We start from the raw sequence: 22,524 nt of genomic DNA, 5'->3' as shown, positions 1-22,524 counted from the left end.
AGAGAGAAAGAGGGAGACACAGAATCTGAAACAGGCTCCAAGCTCTGAGCTGTCAGCACAGAGCCCGCTTTGGATCCTCTGCCCCCCGCCCCCCCGCCCCTTCCCCACTCATGTGCGCATGCACCTGTGCACATTCTCTCTCAAAAATAAACATTAAAAATACCCTGTAAGAATTAATTAGCCAATCCAAAGGGAAAAAAAGTAATGTATGTTTACTAGTAATAATTTAGAAAACAGGGGCGCCTGGGTGGCTCAGTCAGTTAAGGTCTGACTTCAGCTCAGGTCACGATTTCACGGATCATGGGTTCAAGCCCCACATCGGGCTCTGCACTGAGAGCTCAGAGCCTGCAGCCTGCTTCAGATTCTCTTGTGCATATGCTCTCTCTCTCAAAAATAAACAAACATTAAAATAATAAAAATAATCATAATTTAGAAAATATAGGATGGTGCAAAGAAGTCATCCCTTATCCCTCTGCCCTCAGATAACTCAACAACTGATGTGTATTTTCTTTCCATCTTTTTTGACACATATGTGCACGACTATAGTTGCACTGGGATTATGCTACATACACAATTCTGTATCCTGCTTTCATGTACTCGACCATTTTTTATTTTCAAACAAGAATATAAACAACCCTCAAAGAAAAAATATATCTGGTTTAGTTTTTTTTTTTTCTTAATGTTTGTTTATTTTTGAGAGAGAGAGAGAGAGTGCACACGAGTGGGGGGACAGAGAGGGAGACAGAATCCGAAGCAGGCTCCAGGCTCATCAGCACAGAGCCCGATGCGGGGCTCGAACTCACAAACTGCGAGATCATGACCTAAGCTGAAGTCGGACACTCAACTGACTGAGCCACCCAGGCGCCCCAAAAATATCTGGTTTAGATTGAAGATTCCATGAAACATATGACCACAAGATATTACAGTGTTGGCTCCTCTGTACCTTAGGGTATAGAACAGCCTAAAAATGTACAACTGAAAGTATCCTGGGGCATCTGGGTGGCTCAGTTGGTTAAGTGTCTGGCTCTTGATTTCGGCTCAGGTTATGATCTCATGGTTCCTGGGATCAAGCCCCATGTCAGGCTCCATGCTGACAGCAAAAACCCTGCTTGGGATTTTCTCTCTCCCTCTCTCTCAAAGTAAATAAACAAACATTTAAAAAAATCAAGAAAGAAAACGAAAGTACTCTTGTCTAATCACATCCACTGTTCTCAGTTTTGAAGCTGCCAATCTCAGTGAGAGTCAGGAGAAAAACAAAGTATCTTGCCATCCAATAAAATATTTCTCTTGATAGAAGTTGGGGAAACATTAAAGCACAGAAGTTAAGGATATAGATTGTAGAGTCTTACCAATCTGATTCAAACTGTACCTTCCCCACTTATTAACCGTTATTATTATTTCCCACTTATTAACTATAAGATCACAGATCAAGTTTTTTAATCTCCTTGAAACTTAAATGCCACCATCTGTAAAATGAGATAATAATACCTACCCTCATCAATAATGATTAGAATTTAATATATATACACTGCTTAGTAAAGTGCCTGGAATACAGTAAGAGTTAGTATGATGGCGTGTTCTTAGTTTTTACTTTGCCAAAGACCACTCTTTATACAATAAAACACAGCAGAAAAGTGATCATCTTTCTTAAGGAGCTAAGGTACTAACAACTCAGACAAAGAGGAGATCCAGATATTTCATTTTGCCTAATAATTCACATCTGGGTAAGAGATGAGCTGTAAACAACATTCAGCTTCAACGAATGAATTTTGTAGACCCAAGCAGGTAAGTTCACGTAGGCAGAACACTTACCCATACTGAGGGACTCTTTTTGAAATTCCTTAGTTAGGTGGGAGCGGTTGGTTATGCAGTATACATAGCGCTCCAACACGTACCAACACATCTCATAGTAGAATGGATAGCGGAACTTATTTGGAACCTGCATGGGAACAAAACAATGAGAAAAAGCAAGCTGATAACAATTTTCAAGGAAAGAGAGTAAGACAAACTGAATCACTGCAAAGATTAACCCAGGAAAAATGCTCTCTCGTCAACCTGAAACGTAGGGTGGCAATTGGAACAAGAATCTAAGTGGATCTGACAACCTGAAAAATGTTGGTCTTGGGAAACAATCACTAGAAATTAAAAGGTATCTCAGAACCACCAAGAAGGTGTCTTGGGAAAGCATCAAAAGAAGTTGTGGGGGCGCCTGGGTTGAGCAGCCAATTCTTGGTTTTGGCTGAGGTTATGTTCCCAGGCTTGTGAGATCAAGCCCCATGTCGGGCTCTGCATTGGGCGTGGAGCCTGCTTGAGATTCATTCTCTCTCTCTCTCCCTCCCTCCCTCCCTTTCTCTCTCTCCAATGCCCCTTCTCCCTGGCTCTCACACTCACTCTCTTAAAAAAAAAAAAAAAAGTTGTGGGACAGGGAGTAAAGTGTTAGAGTAAGACACAATATACTTGAGAAAATGGTTTCAGGGTTCTTAGGACATAAAGGCGTGCCAAGCAGTCTTGCCTTCACTACAGTTTTAACCTCAATCAGAAGACCAGGAAACAAAGAATCTAATGGAAAACAGGACATGAGTTGAAGTTATAGAAAAGTATAATTAGAGACTCATTCTCAAGCTTTGTCTAGTCTAGGACACAAGACAGTATTTTTCCCACCATCAACTCTCAGCTTGTCTGTACGGTACTTTGTAGTCTGCCAAAAGGGCAAGTCCACAAATTAGATTACTGTTCCACATGGCCTAATCAGCCATTGTCTTTAGTTTTTTTTTTTTTTTCATGTCCTCCAGAAGTAGCATGAAATTATTCCAGCTGAATAATAATAAAAAGAACTGCCCTTTAGATCTAGCATAGTCAAAGAAAAGGCAAATCAGCATGGATTAACCAGTAAGGAAGATCAACAATGGGGACTAACCTATATATATTTTGCCATCATCTTTTAGAGAGAACATCTTTCAAAAGGATAAGCCATACGATACTTCTAAGATTGTTTTGAATATTCAACTCCTGAGTACGTTCTCATCTCCTTTTCAAAGCTCCGCGTCAGGCAGTATTCCTGAATCAAGGAAATCTGGATGCCAGGCCACTTTTAAAATCCTTCACTAGGTCATGGAGCAGGACTGTGGAATGAGGAGATTACTTTCCTCACTGCAAGGCAGGAGAGGTATGTACCTTTCATTAGGTTTCCAATTCAGAGGAGCCAAGCTCTGAATCTCTCTCTCTCTCTCTCTAAGTAGGCTTCACGCCCAACGCAGAGCCCAACATGGAGGGCCTGAACTCACAACCCTGAGATCAAGACCTGAGCTGAGATCAAGAGCCGAATGCTTAACCAACTGAGCCACTCAGGTGCCCCTGAATCGAGGTCTCTTAAGCAACTACAGTTTTAACAACTAGAAGAGGTTTTCCTCCTTTATTTAAAAGTCAAATTGGGGGTGCCTGGCTCGCTCAGTCAGTAGAGCACACAACTCTTGATCTCAGGGTCGTGAGCTCAGGCCCCACATTGGGCCTAAAGCCTACTGAAAAATAAATAAGAGCTTAAAAGAAGGTCAAACTAATTTACTTTTGGTAAGGTGTGGGAGGGGGACCACAAGAATTAACAGGCACTAGATGCCCCCAAGTTAAATATAATACACGGGCCTCTCTGCTCACCTTTTACAGGTATTAACACCTTTCTGGAAGGGTCTTTATTAAAAGTTCAGGACAACCCAAAATTCTACAGCCCTCTGGGACTCTGTTGAAAGCTAATACTGACAGTAAAAAAAAAAAAGGTAATATATAGTAGATCATTAAACTTCTGATTTTTTACTTGGAACTCATCAGACTGCATTAATAACAGCCAAGATATCACATACCCAACTTGCCTCATATTTTATCTATGTTGCCAGATACTACAGAGTATATCAGTTTCTAAGACTGGGCTAAAATTTTTTGTGGGGCAGGGAGAGAGTTTTTAAAAAATCCACCTTACAGAATTGAGCTTTTCAGTGCCACCAGTGGAATAATTATCAGCATTCAAGTTTATTTAAAGTTTATTTATTTAGAGAGGAGAGAGAGGGAGAGAGGGAGAGAAGGAGAGAGGGAGGGAGGGAGGGAGGGAGGGAGAGAGAGAGAGAGAGAATGAGCGGGGAAGGAGCAGATAGACAGTGGGGACAGAGAATCTGAAGCAGGCTCTGTGCTGACACCAGAGAAACCAATGTGGGGCTTGAACTCACAAACCATGAGATCATGACCTAAGCCAAAGTTGGATGCTTAACCAACTGAGCCACCCAGGTGCCCCTCAGCACTCGTGTAAATAGTATGGTATTTCCACACTGGCATGGCAAAAGAAACCAAAAACATTGTCTTAAATTTACAACACACTGCATTTTTGTAAGGTAATATATTAACTGGATACCAGCTGGTATTGGCACATAAAAGGTTGGCGTAGAAAGCAATAAAAAAATAATTGCTTTGTACATACATATGCAGGGACTCAATGAAATTTTATAGAAACACAGAGGAGTTCCTTATTGAGAATGAAAGAATTAAGCTATACTTAGGAAAAATGGAATAATATGGTGGTTAGACTGAAATTTGACATTTTTTTCATAAACAAAAAACAAAGTCTTAGAAAATTAGATAGGTAAATCAAGATCAGTTATTACAAGTTTAACAGTCTGTAAGAAACTCCATGTGAAGGTAAGGTACCTCATTTCACCTATGCCACTGAATATATACATATTCTCCCTTTCTTCCCTCAAACTGAGCAACTAAGCAATTAAATCATGGGTATAATAATTTTTAGCCAAAAAAGGGGAGTACTTTCTAAAAACTAATTTTCAGATTCTTACAGTAGATAAGTGGTATTACCTCAGAATAATTTGGAGTTAAATAAGAGTATTCTGTGAAATTACATAATTTTGAAACATTTTAACGTTAACTATTTTTACTATTATAATTTCAAACTTACTAATTATTTTTTGTAGTTTACTTTTTTTTTTTAATGTTTGTTTATTTTTCAGAGAGAGAGAAACAGACTGAGTGAGAGCAGGGAGGGTCAGAGAGAGAGGGAGACCCAGAATCCGAGGCAAGCTCCAGGCTCTATGCTGACAGCCCGACATGGGGCTCAAACCCATGATCTGTGAGATCATGACCTGAGCTGAAGTTGGATGCTCAACTGACTGAGCCACCCAGGAACCCCTCATTACTCTTAATAAGCAGAAATTTACTTTTATAAAATTTATTTTAAAAGCACTGTATCTTCTTAATTCAAGTAGGGCAATCCCTAGAACACGAACAATACCACTGTTGTGTGTAATAGCTCCTAACCAAAATAAATATTTCAAAATAGGCACCAAAATAGCTAACTGATCATGTTCGCAGTAAACAGGTCAATGACTATTCCTTCTAAAAATTGTAACGTCTTCACTAATTGTGATTATTTATTTATTTTTAGGGAGAGAGCAAGGAGAGGAGGGACAGAGAAAGGAGAGACGGAATCTTAAGCAGGCTCCACACTTAGCTCAGAGCCCAATGTGGGGCTCAGTCTCACTACTGTGAGGTCATGACCTCAGCCAAAATCAACGGATGCTTAGCCGGCTGAGCCACCTAGGCATCCCAAATTGTGATTTTTTTTAAATTTAACTTTGCAAACTTTCAAATCTGCTAAAAAAGTTCTTTCTCTCTCTTTCTTTCTTTTCTTTTCTTTTTTTTTTTTAATATTCAAGTTAGTTAACATACACTATAGTTTTGGCTTTAGGAGTAGAGCCCAGTGATTCATCTCTTACATAGGACACCCAGTGCTCAGAAAAGTGCCTTCTTTAATGCCCGTCACCCATTTAACCCACCTCCCCCCACCCACCACCCCTCCAGCAACACTCAGTTTGTTCTCTGTATTTAAGAATCTCTTATGGTTTGCCTCCCCCTCTGTTTTATCTTATTATTTTTTTTAATCTGCCAAAAAGTTTAAGAATGCTTACAGCATTCTTCAAGATTCACCAGCTATTAACATTTCCCCACATTTGCTAATTTCTATTCACATACATGGCTGTAATTATTATTATTAAACTTAATTTATTTATTTTGAGAGAGAGAGCATGCACGAGCAGGGGAGGAGCAGAGAGAGGACAGAAAGAATCCCAAGCAAGCGCCATGCTCAGCGCAGAGCCTGAGGAGGGGGCTCGATTTCACGAACTCTGAGATCATGACCTGAGCCCATATTAAGAGTCAGACGCTTAACCAACTGAGTTACCCAGGTGCCCCAACATGGTTGTTGTTGTTGTTATTACTATTATGTTGAACTACTTGAGAACAAGGTGAGAACATCATGCCTTCTAAAGGCTCTATACTCTAACTGCTGTTTAATGTCTACAACATCTATACTTTCATCATATATAATTCAGCCCTCACCAACTTGGGTTCTGCTAAAGAATTAAGCCCTGTTTCCCCAAGACATGGGTTGGCCAACAAACAGCAGCTAGTGGATTTGGTCTGCTGCCTGTTTTTCTGTGAGCTAAGAATGTTTTTACATTTTTAAATGGCTGAAAAAAACCCCTAAAATTAGAGCATTTTGGGATATGGGAAAACTATATGAAATTCAAATTTCAGTGTCCATAAATAAAATTCTATTTTATTTGAGCCATGCTCATTTGTTTAAGTATTTCACTCTCTGATCCTTTTCAGAAAAAGTTTGCCAACTCTTGCTAGGGTACCCACTACATGTAATGAACTTTTTTTCTCCTATATATCTAGAATGGTATCAGCTATGTAACATCCTAGGGAAAGAAAACCAAGAGAATAAGACACACATATCATTTTCTAAAAGACTTAATTCTCTCATGGAACCCCAGCTGAGAAAAGCTGTATGCACATTTATTTATTAAGTACAGAGGCACCTGGGCGGCTCAGTCGGTTAAGTGTCCAACTCTTGATTTCGGCTCATGTCATGATCTCACAATTCTTGAAATTGAGCCTGGAGTTGGGCTCTGTACTAACAGGGCAGAGCCTGCTTGAGATTCTCTCTCTCTGCCCCTCCCTTATTCTCTCTCAAAATAAATAAACATTAAAAAAGAAAAGTACAACATTTCACATGTTAGACAGTAATCAGAATAAAGATACATATATGCACTCAAAGTTGTGACTCCTGACTTGATGAGTCCCATTACACTGGGTTATTCTACGAGCATACATATTAAAAACATGGCTCAAAAGATTACCAAATGTCTATCTCTAGCCTTATAAAAATCCAAGGTATCAAGAACCTCAAAGAATTAGAGTTCCCCAAAATAAGCAGGTAGATCTTGTTAAAACTTTTTTCTCAGTGTCCCTGAAATGTTAACACTGCACTTTAACTCAAAGAAAAATTTTGAAATTTTGAGATAAACTACCAGTGAATCTAACATCTGGCTTAAATGGAGTTAATCTCTTCACATCCAACTGTTACATAATACAATTACTTACCCGTGTCCGATCTTCAATGTTGTATATTTTTAATTGCATGGGGATATTGAAACTATGCAAAAAATTGCCTCCGAAGACTAATGTGTCTGTAGGAGTATACACAGCATGAATCCAGCCTAGAAGAAAGGGAATGGAGGGTAGTGACTGTAAGCACACATTACAACATGGCTCTCTCAGAGAACTAGTATAATACTCCTAGATCCTACTTTTTACTCTGATTGTTACTTAGTGGTTGGTCAAGTTATTTAATCTCTTGCAGCCTCAATATCCTCTATAAAAATTAAACTTTATATGGTTACTAGTAAGTATTAAATCAGAAAATGCACGTAAAGTGTTTAGCATACAGTAAGCTTAACAAATGCTGCTTCTATTTACAGGAGCACCTACTGTGAAGGTGCAGTACAAGAGCTGACATGTATTTCCATTTACTCCTCAAAACAAAATGTGACAGAGGTTTAAATATTTGACCAAAAAGGTATTAGCAGGTAAACAAGTGTCAGAATTCTTCTTCTTCTTCTTTTTTTTTTTTTTACAAGTGTCAGAATTCTAATACAGGTCTGTGACTTCAAAATCTGTGCTGTAAATACTTATTTTGTAACTAGTGACCTCCTAAAAATTATCACTGATGCTACTACACTCCAGCCTTCATAGACATCCCTTAGAAAGTAGGTCTCTTTCACCCAGACGTTAGATACTGCCTGCTGACCAGGTCTTATCCTTAGAGATTCTGATTACCTAGACCTAATGTGCAGTCCAAATGCAGACCTTCTGTGAGAAGCCACCACTGACAATTCTGATTTTAGTGGAAAATCAGTGCCTTTTTCAAAAATCCACATTCTTACCATCTAATCCATAATGACAGGAAAGGACACTATTGTTTTCTGTCCACCCCAGCATCACAACCACTCTTGGTGGTAATCCATTAATTCTAGTGGCTAGAGTAAACAACTAATTTTTTCCCATCTTGCTTACCTGAGGGAATGACGAAGGTATAGCCCTGCTTGAGCTCAATGCGCTGACAATCTGATACCCGGTCACCCAGAAAGATGTCTCCCTGTTTCCCTGACAGCAGCCAATTCTCGTACAGCTCCAGGTTGTGGGCTGTAGGGGGGATGAGCCAGAAGACCTGTGAGTTAAAAAACTTCAGTCTGTTAACAGCCATTGACATGACCCAGTCGTCTCCCTCAACTGATAAACAGGTACAAAGTTAAGGCCAACAGGCAGAAGAGCAGCAAGCAGTCCTCCTAGCCTACAGAACCTGACCATTTGGGAAATTCTAGAGGCCCCAAGGAAGCAGATATTTTCTGTCCTTCACTTGATGAAATGGCTTTAGGGCTTCCCTGGAGTTTGACTGTAGAACCCAGAACCCATCCAGGACTCAGGGAGAAGAGGGACATTCAGTTTGTTACCTAGGAGGTCCCTTACTTGCCCCTGGCTGTCTGGCCTCTACAGTCCTAAGAAATACAGTAGGTACAATATCTTCTAGAGACAGGCCTAGCTTACTTTGTTCTAGGGTAGTAACCAAGACCAAAAGGACAAAACTTGAGATACCATTGAAATGGATCCAAAGCAAACAAAATGACTTTGGATTTGGAGGTATAGTTGTTCTAAATTAGGACCTCACATTTTTTTTTAAAAAATTTTTTTTTTCAACATTTATTTATTTTTGGGACAGAGAGAGACAGAGCATGAACGGGGAAGGGGCAGAGAGAGAGGGAGACACAGAATCGGAAACAGGCTCCAGGCTCTGAGCCATCAGCCCAGAGCCTGACGCGGGGCTCGAACTCACGGACCGCGAGATCGTGACCTGGCTGAAGTCGGACGCTTAACCGACTGCGCCACCCAGGCGCCCCAGGACCTCACATTTTAAAAGCATTATGTGTTTTCATTCCAGTTCTACTTCTCTCACAAACGCATCTACTTCTAGCAAGGGAAAAAAGGGTAACTAATAATAAGAGCGTAATACTACAAACCTCCAACATTAATCCCAGATTTCCATTCTCACACAGCATTCAGAAACAATCTGACAAGCTGGAATACAGTTCTTTACGAATGAGAATAATCTTTCAAAATCTATTCACATCCTTAGGGAGGACTTAAAGGCTTCCTCTGGCCACATTTCAGATCAATGCCTTCAAAATAGGGAAAGGTGGTTTGGATTCTAATTTGCTGATTTCATCCTGAATCTATACAAAATTTGTGTTGCCATCTACTACTTTATTACACTTCCACGTAGAGAAATTGTCTTGTCTTCCTAAAACCACTTTCTTGTCTTCATGTGGAGAATTCTGCCTTGGGAATCTAAAAATAAGGCTGCTGAGGTTTACTAAGTACTATGCAAATATTGGTATTATGACAGCAGACTAGAAGAATACGAATTCCTACTGAAGTCAAGCCAAAAGGGTCAACGTAATCAACGTTTCTCTCTAGAATAGGGGACAATTTCCTAGCAGATTCATTTCTAGGTATATTAGGCATGCATGAACTGAAGCAGAGACATATAACCAGCTTCAGATTCCAACCCCCATCCCAACTATGACCGTACCTTTCCCCCTTGATGGATGTGATACCAAACAGAGGTACCACCAAAGTCCACATGGAAGTCAGTATAGCAGCCTCGAACACTCATCAGACAGTACCTGACCCAAAAAAAACAGCAGCCATTAGTGCACCGATGAGAAAAAGAGAGCATGCCCACCACAATACCACACTCTCCCCTTGTGCACCCCACCTTCCACATAATCAATTCCCAGTCAGTAAGAGGAGCACAACTGTGTCATCATGTTACCAGAACGACACATTTTCTTTAAACTATGTAATTGTGGGTTATGACACCGTTATATATACTCTTCCCTCTGAAACTGTAAAATCTGTTTAAAGAATTCATCTTTTTGATCATTTAGGACACAGACCAAGGCTCCAAAGGGAGGAACCATTCCTTGCAATCACTCTGGTTTCCCGGTGATGCACCTGAGGAAATGCAGGGAAAGCCACTTACTTCTGCACTTTGGGGTACTGCATCTCCAAGATGGCATTTGTTGATTCAGTCTGACTTTCCTTCAAATGCCTCGGCCACATGTTGTCTACCCAGTCAATGAAATCCACCTTTAAAAAGGAGAAGGAAACATTTAGGATTCAATGGAAGGACTGGGATTAAAGAGAACTTTAAAGTCCAGAAAAACAGAATTTCTCAAAATACACACTAAAAAACTATAATTTAATTATAAACAAAATAAAACAATCTGTTGGTGAATCTTAGGGTCGACAGGCAAACCTTCTAGAAATAATTTTTCAATGAGAATAAAGGCTAATGGACCCGTCAACACCACAAAGATAGCACTAATGAAAATGAAGTCATTAAATAACACAGTAGTATCCCCTCTGTGTCAATACTGGTATAATCAACTGTATTTTTCTAATTCAATCAAAGGTGCTGTCTGGATGGTACTTCTAAACTTACCAGAGATGTAACACAGTGAAGTGTTAGAGCAGCTAAGACATCCAAAGTTTTAAAAGGAGGAGGAGGAGGAGGAGGAGGAGGAGGAGGAGGAGGAGAAAAAGAAACAAATCCAATAGGGATTTGTAGCCCTACATGAACAATGTAGAATCTACTAGGTTAGGAATCAGAAGTTCCAGGTCTGTCATGTTTTCTCAAGATCACATGCAAGTCCCTGGAACTCATTTCTAAAATGAGGATAATTAACTCCAAGGGATATTGTGAGGATTACATGTAAATACATGTTAAAATTTCTTGAGATAATGTTAGCAGAATTTAGTAATCTATTTTTTATTTCATTTTCATTTCACCTTTATTTTCCATCTTTCATCACTTGGTTTTTATTATCACTAACTACATGAACATAATACTTGGTCATTAAAAATACATGTGGCTAAATGTATAATTCTGTATTTTTTAAAACATATATAATTTATTGTCAAGTTAGCTAACACATAGTGTATACTCTTGGTTTCGGGGGTAGAATCCTGTGATTCATCACTTACATACAATGCCCAGTGCTCATACCAACAAGTGCCCTCTTCAATATTCATCACCCATTTTCCCCCTCCCACACCCCCTATCAACCCACGGTTTGTTCTCTGTATTTAAGAGTCTTTTATGGTTTGCCTCCCTCTCTGTTTAAAACTATTTCTTCCCCTTCCCTTCCTCCAAGGTCTTCTGTTAAGTTTCTCAAGTTCCACATATGAGTGAAAACATATGATATTTGTCTTTCTTTGACTGGCTTATTTCACTTAGCATAATACCCTCCAGTTCCATCCACGTTGTTGCAAATGGCAGGATTTCATTCTTTCTCATTGCCAAATAGTATTCCATTGTACGTATAAACCACATCTTCTTTATCCATTCATCAGTTGATGTACATTTGGGCTCTTTCCATAATTTGGCCATTGTTGAAAGCACTTCTATAAACATTGGGGTACATGTGCCCCTATGAATCAGGACTCCTGTATCTTTTGGATAAATTCCAAGTAGCACTATTGTTGGGTCGTAGGGTAGTTCTATTCTTAATATTTTGAGGAATCTCCACACTGTTTTCCAGGGCGGCTGTACCAGTTTGCATTCCCACCAACAGTGCAAGAGGGTTCCTGTTTCTCCACATCCTTGCCAACATCTGTTGTTTCCTGAGTTGTTAATGTTAGTCACTCTGACCGGTGTGAGGTGGTATCTCAATGTGGTTGTGATTTGCATTTCCCTAATGATGAGTGATGTTGAGCCTCTTTTCATGCATCTGTTGGCCATTTGGATGTCTTCTTAGGGAAAGTGTCTATTCATGTCTTCTGCCCATTTCTTCACGGGACTACTTGTTTTTTGGGTGTTGAGTTTGGTACATTCTTTACAGATTTTGGATACTAACCCTTTATCCGATATGTCATTTGCAAATATCTTCTCCCATTCCATTGGTTGCCTTTTACTTTTGTTGATTGCTTCATTTGTAGTGCAGAAGCTTTTTAGCTTGATGAGGTCCCAACAGTTTGTTTTGCTTTTATTTCCCTTGCCTTTGGAGATGTGTCAAGCAAGAAATTGCTGCAGCTGAGGTCAAAGAGGTTGTTGCCTGTTTTCTCCTCTGGGGTTTTGATGGTTTCCTGTCTTACATTTAGGTCTTTCATCCATTTTGAGTTTATTTTTGTGTATGGTGTAAGCAACTGGTCCAGTTTCATTCTTCTGCATGTTGCTGTCCAGTTCTCCCAGCACCATTTGCTAAAGAGACTGTCTTTTTTCCACTGGATACTCTTTCCTGCTTTGTCAAAGACTGGTTGGCCATATGTCTGTGGGTCCAATTCCGGGTTCTCTATTCTATCCCATTGGTCTATGTGTTCTTGTGCCAGTACCATACTGTCTTGATGATTACAGCCTTGTAGTAGAGGCTAAAGTCCAGGGTTGTGATGCCTCCCACTTTGGTTTTCTTTTTCAACATAACTTTGGCTATCCGGGGTCTTTTGTGGTTCCACACAAATTTTAGGATTGTTTGTTCTAGCTTTGAGAAGAATGCTGGTGCAATTTTGATTGGGATTGCAATGAATATGTAGAGTGCTTTGGGTAGTATTGACATTTTAACAATATTTGTTCTTCCAATCCACGAGCATGGAATGTTTTTCCATTTCTTTGTGTCTTATTCAATTTCCTTTGTAAGTTTTCTATAGTTTTCAGCATACAGATCTTTTTCTATAGTTTTCAGCATACAGATCTTTTATATTTGGTAATCTATTTTAAATTCTATGTGTTGAAAGAAGTGAAAGCAATATGAACGTATCTGCACTTTACACTCAACTATAACATGTCCTCTACCTTCAAATGTGTGCATTACCCAACCACTGACCTCCAAGAAACAGTCTCAGGTAGATAAAATGTGAGCCAAAACATGAGTCCAGTACAGTACTGACACTACAAATAATCTAACTTAAGGCTATAAAACATACGTATACAGTAAGCTTTACAACAATACCTGTATTTAATAATTTATTTCCCTGACAATATAGATCTGGACAAATGCATACAATCTGTGCATAATGATATGAGGCAGGTGTCTAGGAAACCGTGGGAGCAAGGCTGGAAGGGATCACCAATGACATGCAAGTTGAGAGCAACCATGAAGTTAACTTGTGGCTGCACTTCAAAGATTTCTGCTCAGGGAGCCAGTAGTTTTAACCAAGCATCCACTGGGTCTCAAACACTGAATGAACTCCAACTTCCTTCCTTTCCCTCAAACAAAATCTACTTTCTGTTCTCTTAATGTAGTGGTCAGCACCTTCTATCTCATGGTCCTCTCCTCTGCTAACACTTTAACAGAATAATGAATAACTGTACTTGCTCAAGACAGTATAAGCTCTTATGTCTGGATGGGGAAAAGAAGGGTTAAGAACACATGGGTATTTTTTTCTCAATTTTCATTCAGAGAAAGCTGAATTTCTTTGGCCAGAATTTCTCACCTGCAGCACTGAGTCACTCATTCTGGCCTCTCATTTTTTGGTATTATTAGGTATCGTCTTGTGGTATGGGACTCATACTTTTTTCCTTCGGTTAATCTTTAGGCTCTGGGTAGGCCTTTTACTAAATGGCCCGATCCATGTGAGAGCAAGTCTCCAGAAGGGGTAATCACCAGTTTCTACCTGTTCTGCATCAATACTAGGGCCAAACTGGTAAGAAGTCCAATACCCAGGACCTAATCTATTCATATGCTGCACAAAAAAAGGCTCACAGCCTTACATGAACTGATTTTCCCACCACCAAACAAATCTGCACATTGTATATGTTACTTTCCAGCTACCTCTCAGGTACTGCTGGAATGACAGCAGAAAACAATCTCTCTCCTTATCAGAAAATCCCATTTTATGCTAACACCCCAAGAGGCACCTAAAGGTTGCCCACCTTCCTCTTCCACTGCACCTACTTTTACACATACTACTTCTTCTGCCTGGAATTCTGGTTTTCATTCCCTTTGCCTCATTTCTTTCACGTCAAGCTTAGATATCACTTCCTCCAAAGAGTTTCCCCTAATTCTCATCCAGTTTAGGTTAGGGGGGGTCCTTCTTCTTGCCCCCACCACACTCTATATTTATTCACTTATGAAGCACTTACCATTAGTGTGGCTTATAGAAATGTCTATTCTCTGGTCTTTCTTCCCCGTGAGACTTTAAGCACTGTGAGAATGACAATGACCTTATCTTCCACAGGTCCTCTAGCACCTAGCATAGTGCTCAGCACGTGGTGGGCACTTGAACCAATAATACGCTAACTCTGAAGGTGTGAATGTCACAGAGAATAAGAGATTATGTGGTTTATGTGAAAGATTACAAGAATAAGTATATTTGCTCAAACTCATTGAAATGTATACTTAAAATGAGTATATTTTATGTCAATTATACCTCAATAAAGTTGGTTTTTAAAAAAGCATTATTGGGGCGACTAGGTGGCTCAGTTGGTTAAGCATCCACCTTTGGCTCAGGTTATGATTTTGCGGTTTGTGGGTTTGAGCCCCATGTTAGGCTCTGTGCTGACAGTTCAGAGCCTGAAGCCTTTGGATTCTGTGTCTCCCTCTCAATCTCTGCCCCTCCTCTGCTCACAATTTGTCTCTCAAAAATAAATAAATATTTAAAAAGAAGAATAATAAAAAATAAAAATAAAAAAGCATTACTGAGATATGTTAGAAAATACCTAAATAAATGGAAGGATACACTGTGGGGAAAAATACTCCAGTAAATAAATAAATAATACCCCAGCAGAATAAGCATATTATTGCTTACATAGCAAGTTATCAAAAGCTTTCCCGCTTTCAGGAAGTGACCTTGGTAATAGCTCAATCTTTCCAGTCATGTTTTAGGTCCCTAAAAAATATTGGTGCATTATTCTGTGTCCTCCAGAAAATTTCCTTTTCTGAGCCCTTCCATAGTTCCACTCCTCCATTTAGGTCTATTATTTTTCTGTTATATAATGATGGATTTTTATCATTAAAGCTAGGAACAAAAGTGAATAAATTAAGAATGTTACAAAAAAGGCTTCATGTGTGAATGACATAGTTCTAAATTTTAAGAACAGAAAAGTATGAATGTGTGACTTTTATAGCTATAATCACTTTATTTTTAAGTTGAAATTCTAAAAATATTAAGTGTTAATTTTTATAAGCAATATTAAAAACAATTTATAAACAATGTTATTGTGATTATTACATCCCTCTCTTATTATTTTAATGCACTGAACTGTACATTAAAAAAACTTTTTCTTTAAAGTAGGCTCTATATGCTCAATGTGGGGCTTGAACTCATGACCCCAAGATCAAGAGTTGCATACTCTACCAACTGAGCCAGCCAGGTGCCCTATATTCTTTATTTATTAAGTGCACCATGTTTGGCTAATAACAAGACTAAACTCTAACTGTCTTCCTATATTTCCACATGACCAAACAAATTATAATATAAAAAGATTTTTATCATTCTAAGGAGATAAAAGTTTTCTTAAGAAATTAAAAAAAATTTTTTTTAATCTCTATTTATTTTTGAGAGAGAGACAGAGTGTGAGTGGGGGAGGGGCAGAGAGAAAAGGAGACACAGAATCCGAAGCAGTTTCCAGGCTCCAAGCTGTCAGCACAGAGCCCAACGTGAGGCTCAAACTCCTGAACCGTGAGATCATGACCTGAGCCGAAGTCGGATGCTTAACCGACTGAGCCACCCAGGCGCCCCTTAATAAGAAATTCTGTACTTAGCTGTAGCCATCTCCAGTAACAAGAAGCAATGACAAAAAATTACATGGTCTCTTCAGGTAATAATAGTAAAATACTAAGAACATTTTCCTGTTGGTCTGTACATATCAATGTCTTAGTGATAATAACAATGCATCTTACTGGTAAGCTGAATGTAGGTGTATATATAAAATAACAGTATTAGAAGCAATTATCATAATTTTGATGCAATTAGGATAATTAAATGGAGATAGAATAAAACACTGAGATCTTGACTTTATTTATTTTTAAATGTTTATTTTTTATTTTGGGGTGTGGGATAGAGAGCAGGGGGAGGATCAGAGAGAGCAGGAAAGGGACAGAGAGAGGGAGAGAATCCCAAGCTGGCTCTGTGCTGTCAGTGTGTAGCGTGATGTGGGGTTCAATCTCACAAACAGTGAGATCATGACCTGAGCCAAAATCAAGAGCAAGAAGCTTAAATGACAGCCACCCAGGCTGAGATCTTGATTTTAAAAGAATGATTAGGGGGCACCTGAGTGACTCAGTTGGTTAAGCGTCCAACTCTTGATTTCAGCTCAGGTCATGATCTCATGGTTCATGTATCAAGCATGGAGTCAAGCTGTGTGCTCACAGCACGGAGCCTGCTTGGGATCCTCTCTGTCTCTCTCTCTGCCCCGCCCTCCACTGACTCTAATAAATAAACATTAAAAAAAAAGTTATAAATTCTCCCAGTATATAAACAACTCTCTTGGTGACAATGACAATGTGGAAAAAATGATCAGACTAACCGTGGAGGGCCTCTGCACCATATTCTCCAGCCTGGTGTGGCTGAACTCTAGGCTGATGACATTATAGAGTTTTTCTCGCTCCTCCTCTGGGGTCTCATAGTAGCGTGTCCACTGAGCCATGGTCATTTCAATGCCTTTCTGTGTGTTCACGTCCATGACATCCACCATGCGACGACTCCCTGCCACGAAAGATGTATCAATCATCTCTACTGAGCCGCTATTATCCTCAAATATATTAAGAATATAAAATACAAGTAGAAGGAAACAAAGTATCCTTTCTTTATTCAGGGTATTCAGTAATAAGCAAGGAGAGAGCTGTCACTCAAGGTGGATAAATCAACAGAAAATCAAACCACAGAGAATGGGAAACACAACAGGTTAATATAAAAAAGCGATTCCCTATGGCATATTTCTATATGGTCACGTAACAAATCCTATATTCAATATCTTACTCAACCCTAACAATTCTAAATGGTAAGTACTAATCACCATTTCATAGATGAGAAAATAGGTGTTAGGTAACTTGCAGGACAAGGCAGGACAAGAATCCCAGAACTCTACACCAACTCCAGAGTTAATGCTCTTACCCACTGAGCTACACTGCTTTGATGCAGTTTTAAGGATCTTATCTATCCTATACTTTGATCCACTATACAGTGATATAGTGAGTACTAGATTCATTCTGAATCTGTCCATTCTTCTGTTTAAATGGGTTATTTCCAAAACCTGTTAAGCATTTCTAATATAAACCTCCCTTTTCATTCATTTCACAAATATTTACTGACTGATAAAGCCACCATGAGGGACACAAAGATCTGTATCAGATTCTCAACCAACTATAACAACTACAACAAAAAGGAGAATGCATAAATTAGTAGGGAGGAAAAACAATAGCCTAATTAAAGCCAAAGATACCTAAGTTTAAATTTCAGCTCTAATAATAGTTGGGAAAGCTATTTAACTTCTCTGAACCTTAATATCTTCTTCTTTAACTTGGGAATAATATTACCTTGGAGGCCGCTGTGAAGGAAAATATTTAACACAAAGTAGGTGTCAATGAAACAGTAGTAAAAATAAAAGAAAAATTATTATTTTTATTATTTTTGTAACATTGGACTGACCAGAGAAGCCTTTTAGGAAAAGAAGGTGAAGAAGAGACTTTTGAGTTAGGCCTTGAAAAATAAATAGAATTTCAACAAGAAAGATTCAACAGAGAATTCCAAGCAGAAGCAGCAGCATAAGAGACAATATGGAGAGGCAAGACAGCTAAAAAAGTTAAAATAATAGTGGTCAAGAAAAGGAAAGAGAATAAAAAGCTGCTGATATTAAGAATATTGTTCAGGAGCGCCTGGGTGGCTCCGTCAGTTAAGCAACTGACTTCGGCTCAGGTCATGATCTCACGGTTTGTGGGTTTGAGCCCCGCGTCGGGCTCTGTGCTGACAGCTCAGAGACTGGAGCCTGCTTCGGATTCTGTGTCTCCCTCTCTCTCTGACCCTCCCCCGTTCATGCTCTGTCTCTGTCTCAAAAATAAATAAACGTTAAAAAAAATTAAAAAAAAAAAAAGAATATTGTCCAATTTGTAAGAAACTAGCAAACATCTACTATATACCTGGACTTCGTGGATATAACAACTAGTATCAAGACCTGGTCCCCTGCCTCTAAGACGTTTACAGTCTAGTCAGAGATATGAGATAATAGTCAGGAGGACTAGAATATGGCCATAATAAAGGAGACATGGCAGAATACACATAAGATATAACTCATAATATAAGGCAATAAAGCAAACCTACCCTTTATATTTTGGAAGAAAATGCTAATGATAAACCAAAATTGTCTTGTAATACCATTTCACACCCACTATGATAGCCATAAATTAAAAAAAAAAAAAAAAAAGGAAAATAACAAGTGCTGGCAAGGATGCAGAAAAACTGGAACCCTCAAGACTTTGCTGGGAATAATGTAAAGTGGTGCAGCTGCTGTGGAAAACAGTTTGGTGGTTCCTCAATAAATTAAACACAGAATGACCATGTGACCCAACAACTTCACTCCTAGGTAAATATCTAAAGATACAGGTGATGAAAACGTTCTGAACTAGAAACTGGTGATGGTTGCACACTGTGAATAAATTTAATGCCACTGAAATATATACTTTAAAAATTATTATAATGGTAAATTTTATGTTACTTGTATTTTAGCACAACTGTTTAAAAAAACAGGGGTGCCTGGGTGGCTCAGTTGGTTGAGTGTCTGACTTCGGCTCAGGTCAAGATCTCATGGTTTGTGAGTTGGAGCCCCACATCAGGCTCTGTGCTGACAGCTCAGAGCCTGGAGCCTGCTTTGGATTCTGTGTCTCCCTCGCTCTCTGCCTCCCCCCAGCTCATTCTCTGTCTCTTTCTCTCTCAAAAATAAAAACATTTGAAAAAATAAAAGTAAAAAAATAAAAGTGAATGCTTTCCTTCAAAAATGTAGATCAAAGCTGCTGACGAGGATGCAGAGAAAGAATGCACTGTTGGGAATGCAAACTGGTGCAGCCACTCTGGAAACAGTATGGGGGTTCCTCAAAACATCAAAAATAGAACTACCTTACAACCCAGCAATTACACTACCAGGTGTCTATCCAAAGGATACAGGTGTGCTGTTTCGAAGGGGCACATGCACCCCAATGTTTACAGCAGCACTACTGACAATAGCCAAAGTATGGAAAAAGTCCAAATGTCCATCGATGGATGAATGGATAAAGAAGATGTATATACATACAACGGAGTATTACTTGGCAATCAAAAAGAACGAAATCTTGCCATTTGCAAGACTGCAACGTGGATGGAGCCAGAGTGTATTATGCTAAGCAAATTAGTCAGAGAAAGACAAATATATGGCTTCACTCATGTGGAATTTAAGATACAAAACAGATGAACATAAGGGAAGGGAAGCAAAAATAATACAAAAACAGGGAGGGGGACAAAACATGAGACTCTTAAATATAGAGAACAAACAGAGGGTTGCTGGAGGGGTTGTGGGAGGGGGGATGGGCTAAAATGGGTACAGGTCATTAAGGAATCTACTCCTGAAATCACTGTTGCACTATATGCTAACTTGGATGTAAATAAACAACAACAACAATAAACTTATTACTGTCCTGGAGGTCTGTTAGGAAAAGAAGTCCAGTGATGGACCTATAGGTACTCAAGAAGATTTTCTGAGGTCCTCTGAGAGAGCCCTGCATTGTGAAGAGTGGGAAAGCATTTTAATCACTCAACAGATTTACTGAGTGCCTACTATACTCCAGAGATTGCACTAGATATTAGGAAATACCCAGTGACAGGCAGACAGCTGGACTCTAACACAGAAATAGTGAAGGAGTGAAAAAACCAGGGAATTCGAGAACTTTCCTTCACCTGGGCTATCTGTGACTTTCACCTCTTGGATAAACAGAAGAGCTATCCAGCTGTCTAAAAAGGGCCCTCCGGTGGCTAGGAGATAGTACTGCAGTGTCAATTTCCAAAGCAAGACATTGCACTGGAACTTTAACATAGAGAACAAAACTTAACAGAAGCTATAATGTTGAGAGGAAAGCATCAGAAAAAACTTTTTGCTTCATGTCCTGTTGGAAACATGTCCAAAAGGTTTTAATCCACTTTACTGCTTTAACGTGTATAAGACTGTAACCATTCTGAATTCCAAAGGATCCTGGTGAGTCTCAGGGCTACCCTGAAAACCAAATGGTCTGCAGAAATTTGACCTGAACCTTTACTGACACCAGGAAGCTTTCTTCTTTAATTAGGTTGATCCAATTTGTTTTTTTCCCCTAAATTTTGAACAGAATATAAATCAGACTAAAAACTCAACCAGTCACTGAAAGAAATGTTAACATATCTCTTTCTCGGCTTACAATGCTTTTGTTTATTATTACTATTATATATATACACACATATATATATATATAATAAAAATATATAAATATACATTATATATGTTTTTATTATAAATTTATTTATAAATATATAAATATACATTATATATGTTTTTATTATATATATATTTATTTAAGTAATCTCTCCTCCAAAAGTGGGGCTTGAATCTACAACCCTGAGATCAAGAGTCACATGCTTCAGTTTGCAAAGTTTTAAACCTTGGTCAAGTTACCAAATGTAGCACTGGTGAAAATATCCTGGAAATTTCTCTACTGCTTTTGGAGAATGGAAGAGAATCACAGATATGAATGAATCTTCCTTCTTGTCTCAAAGATATAAAATGTCACTTTCCTGGGTGAGATGACCTGGAACAGGCTTTTCACGGAGAGAAGGAGGGGCACACAGTGATAAAATGGTAGGTAGGGAAGAAGGAGAAGTTTTAAAGTTCTGTGCCCGGTGTGTACTAAATGAAGCAACTTTTGTAACTCTTTCTGTGAAAATTCTCAGTGGCCAATGAAATGGTAGTTTTTATCAAGAGGCATATACTTCAATCAAATATGTACTTCAACATTCCTAAGCCTTAAATCTCAGTCAGAAATTTAGAAATCAATCCCAATCTTAAATCTTTGCCTCATAGGCGCAACGGCCACACATATTACTACTTACCCACACACATTTTGACATCATTCACAGTGAAGTCTGGATCTGGCATCCTATGAAACAAACACTTGTAAGTATAAATGGAAGCACACCTTCTCTAATCAGTGTGAGTTCTTCATTAACATACTAAAAACTCCTAAGTTAAGATACATATTCACATTCATATTTAGATTTAATGACATATTTTAAATTTGATTATATATTCACATATACATAATAAAAAAGAATATAAAACAAAATGTTAACAAGTGATTATTATCCCAGGGTAATACATTTTTAAGAGATTTATTTTCTTTTTAGCTCACCTATATTTTTTCATTTAATTATTAACAACCATGAGTTGTTTTTGTAACAAAAGAAGAAAAATACATGGTTTTAAAACTATATGGGGGATTATTTTTAATTATCTACTGCTTTGGGTTATCAATACTGCATTGTCTATAGCCCTGGTGTAATATGGCCATTTCACAACTATATCCAATCAGGCCGAGAACACTTACTTTATTCCAAGTCCATCCGAATTCTTGAAAATCAGAGGGTCTCTTAAGCCACCCCGCTGAATATACTCTACATTAAAATCTGTCACCATAAGAAAACAACTGTTAGAAAGGCAAGAGGTATAGCCGGAAAAAGATAAAAAGACCATAAAATAGATCCTAAGTATTAAGGTGGAGATGGTGTTTGCTGTTTCTGTGTAAATAGTTTTGCTCTGTGAGACAATACACGCAAAAGAAGCATCCTTCGTTGGCGCACCCGGGTGGCTCAGCTGGTTCAGCCTCTGACTCCAGCTCAGGTCATGATCTCACAGTTCTTGGAATTGAACCCTGCATCAGGCTCTGCACTGACAGGGCAGAGCCTGCTTGGGATTCTCTCTCTCCCCCTTCTCTCTGCCCCTCCTGCATGTGTTCTCTCTTAAAAATAAATAAACATTAAAAAAAAAAGTTTTTAGTGTACTATTCTAAATTAAACCTAAAACAAGGGGTAGGAGAAGGAAGAGGGCTTCAGGGAAAAATTCCAACAATGTTCCTGGCC

The 22,524-nt window shown here is 38.8% G+C and overlaps 1 protein-coding gene across 3 annotated transcripts in view; it reads right to left on the bottom strand.

Annotated features, from left to right (window-relative positions):
- The window catches only part of KDM2A (lysine demethylase 2A), a 96,809-nt gene that overhangs the window by 11,252 nt on the left and 63,033 nt on the right, over positions 1–22,524 (bottom strand). For all 3 annotated transcript variants that reach the window (XM_030330974.1, XM_030330973.1, XM_030330972.1), the window contains 8 exons: positions 21,993–22,071; positions 21,499–21,545; positions 16,922–17,100; positions 10,439–10,545; positions 9,986–10,079; positions 8,413–8,566; positions 7,441–7,556; positions 1,813–1,939 (listed from right to left, as the gene is read on the bottom strand). In XM_030330974.1, coding sequence (XP_030186834.1) covers positions 1,813–1,939; positions 7,441–7,556; positions 8,413–8,566; positions 9,986–10,079; positions 10,439–10,545; positions 16,922–17,100; positions 21,499–21,545; positions 21,993–22,071 — 903 coding nt within the window. The remainder of the gene's footprint in view (positions 1–1,812; positions 1,940–7,440; positions 7,557–8,412; positions 8,567–9,985; positions 10,080–10,438; positions 10,546–16,921; positions 17,101–21,498; positions 21,546–21,992; positions 22,072–22,524) is intronic.

Source organism: Lynx canadensis, chromosome D1 (assembly GCF_007474595.2).
Source record: "Lynx canadensis isolate LIC74 chromosome D1, mLynCan4.pri.v2, whole genome shotgun sequence".
NCBI classification, from domain to species: Eukaryota; Metazoa; Chordata; class Mammalia; order Carnivora; family Felidae; genus Lynx; species Lynx canadensis.
This window is presented reverse-complemented; position numbering and strand designations above follow the sequence as displayed.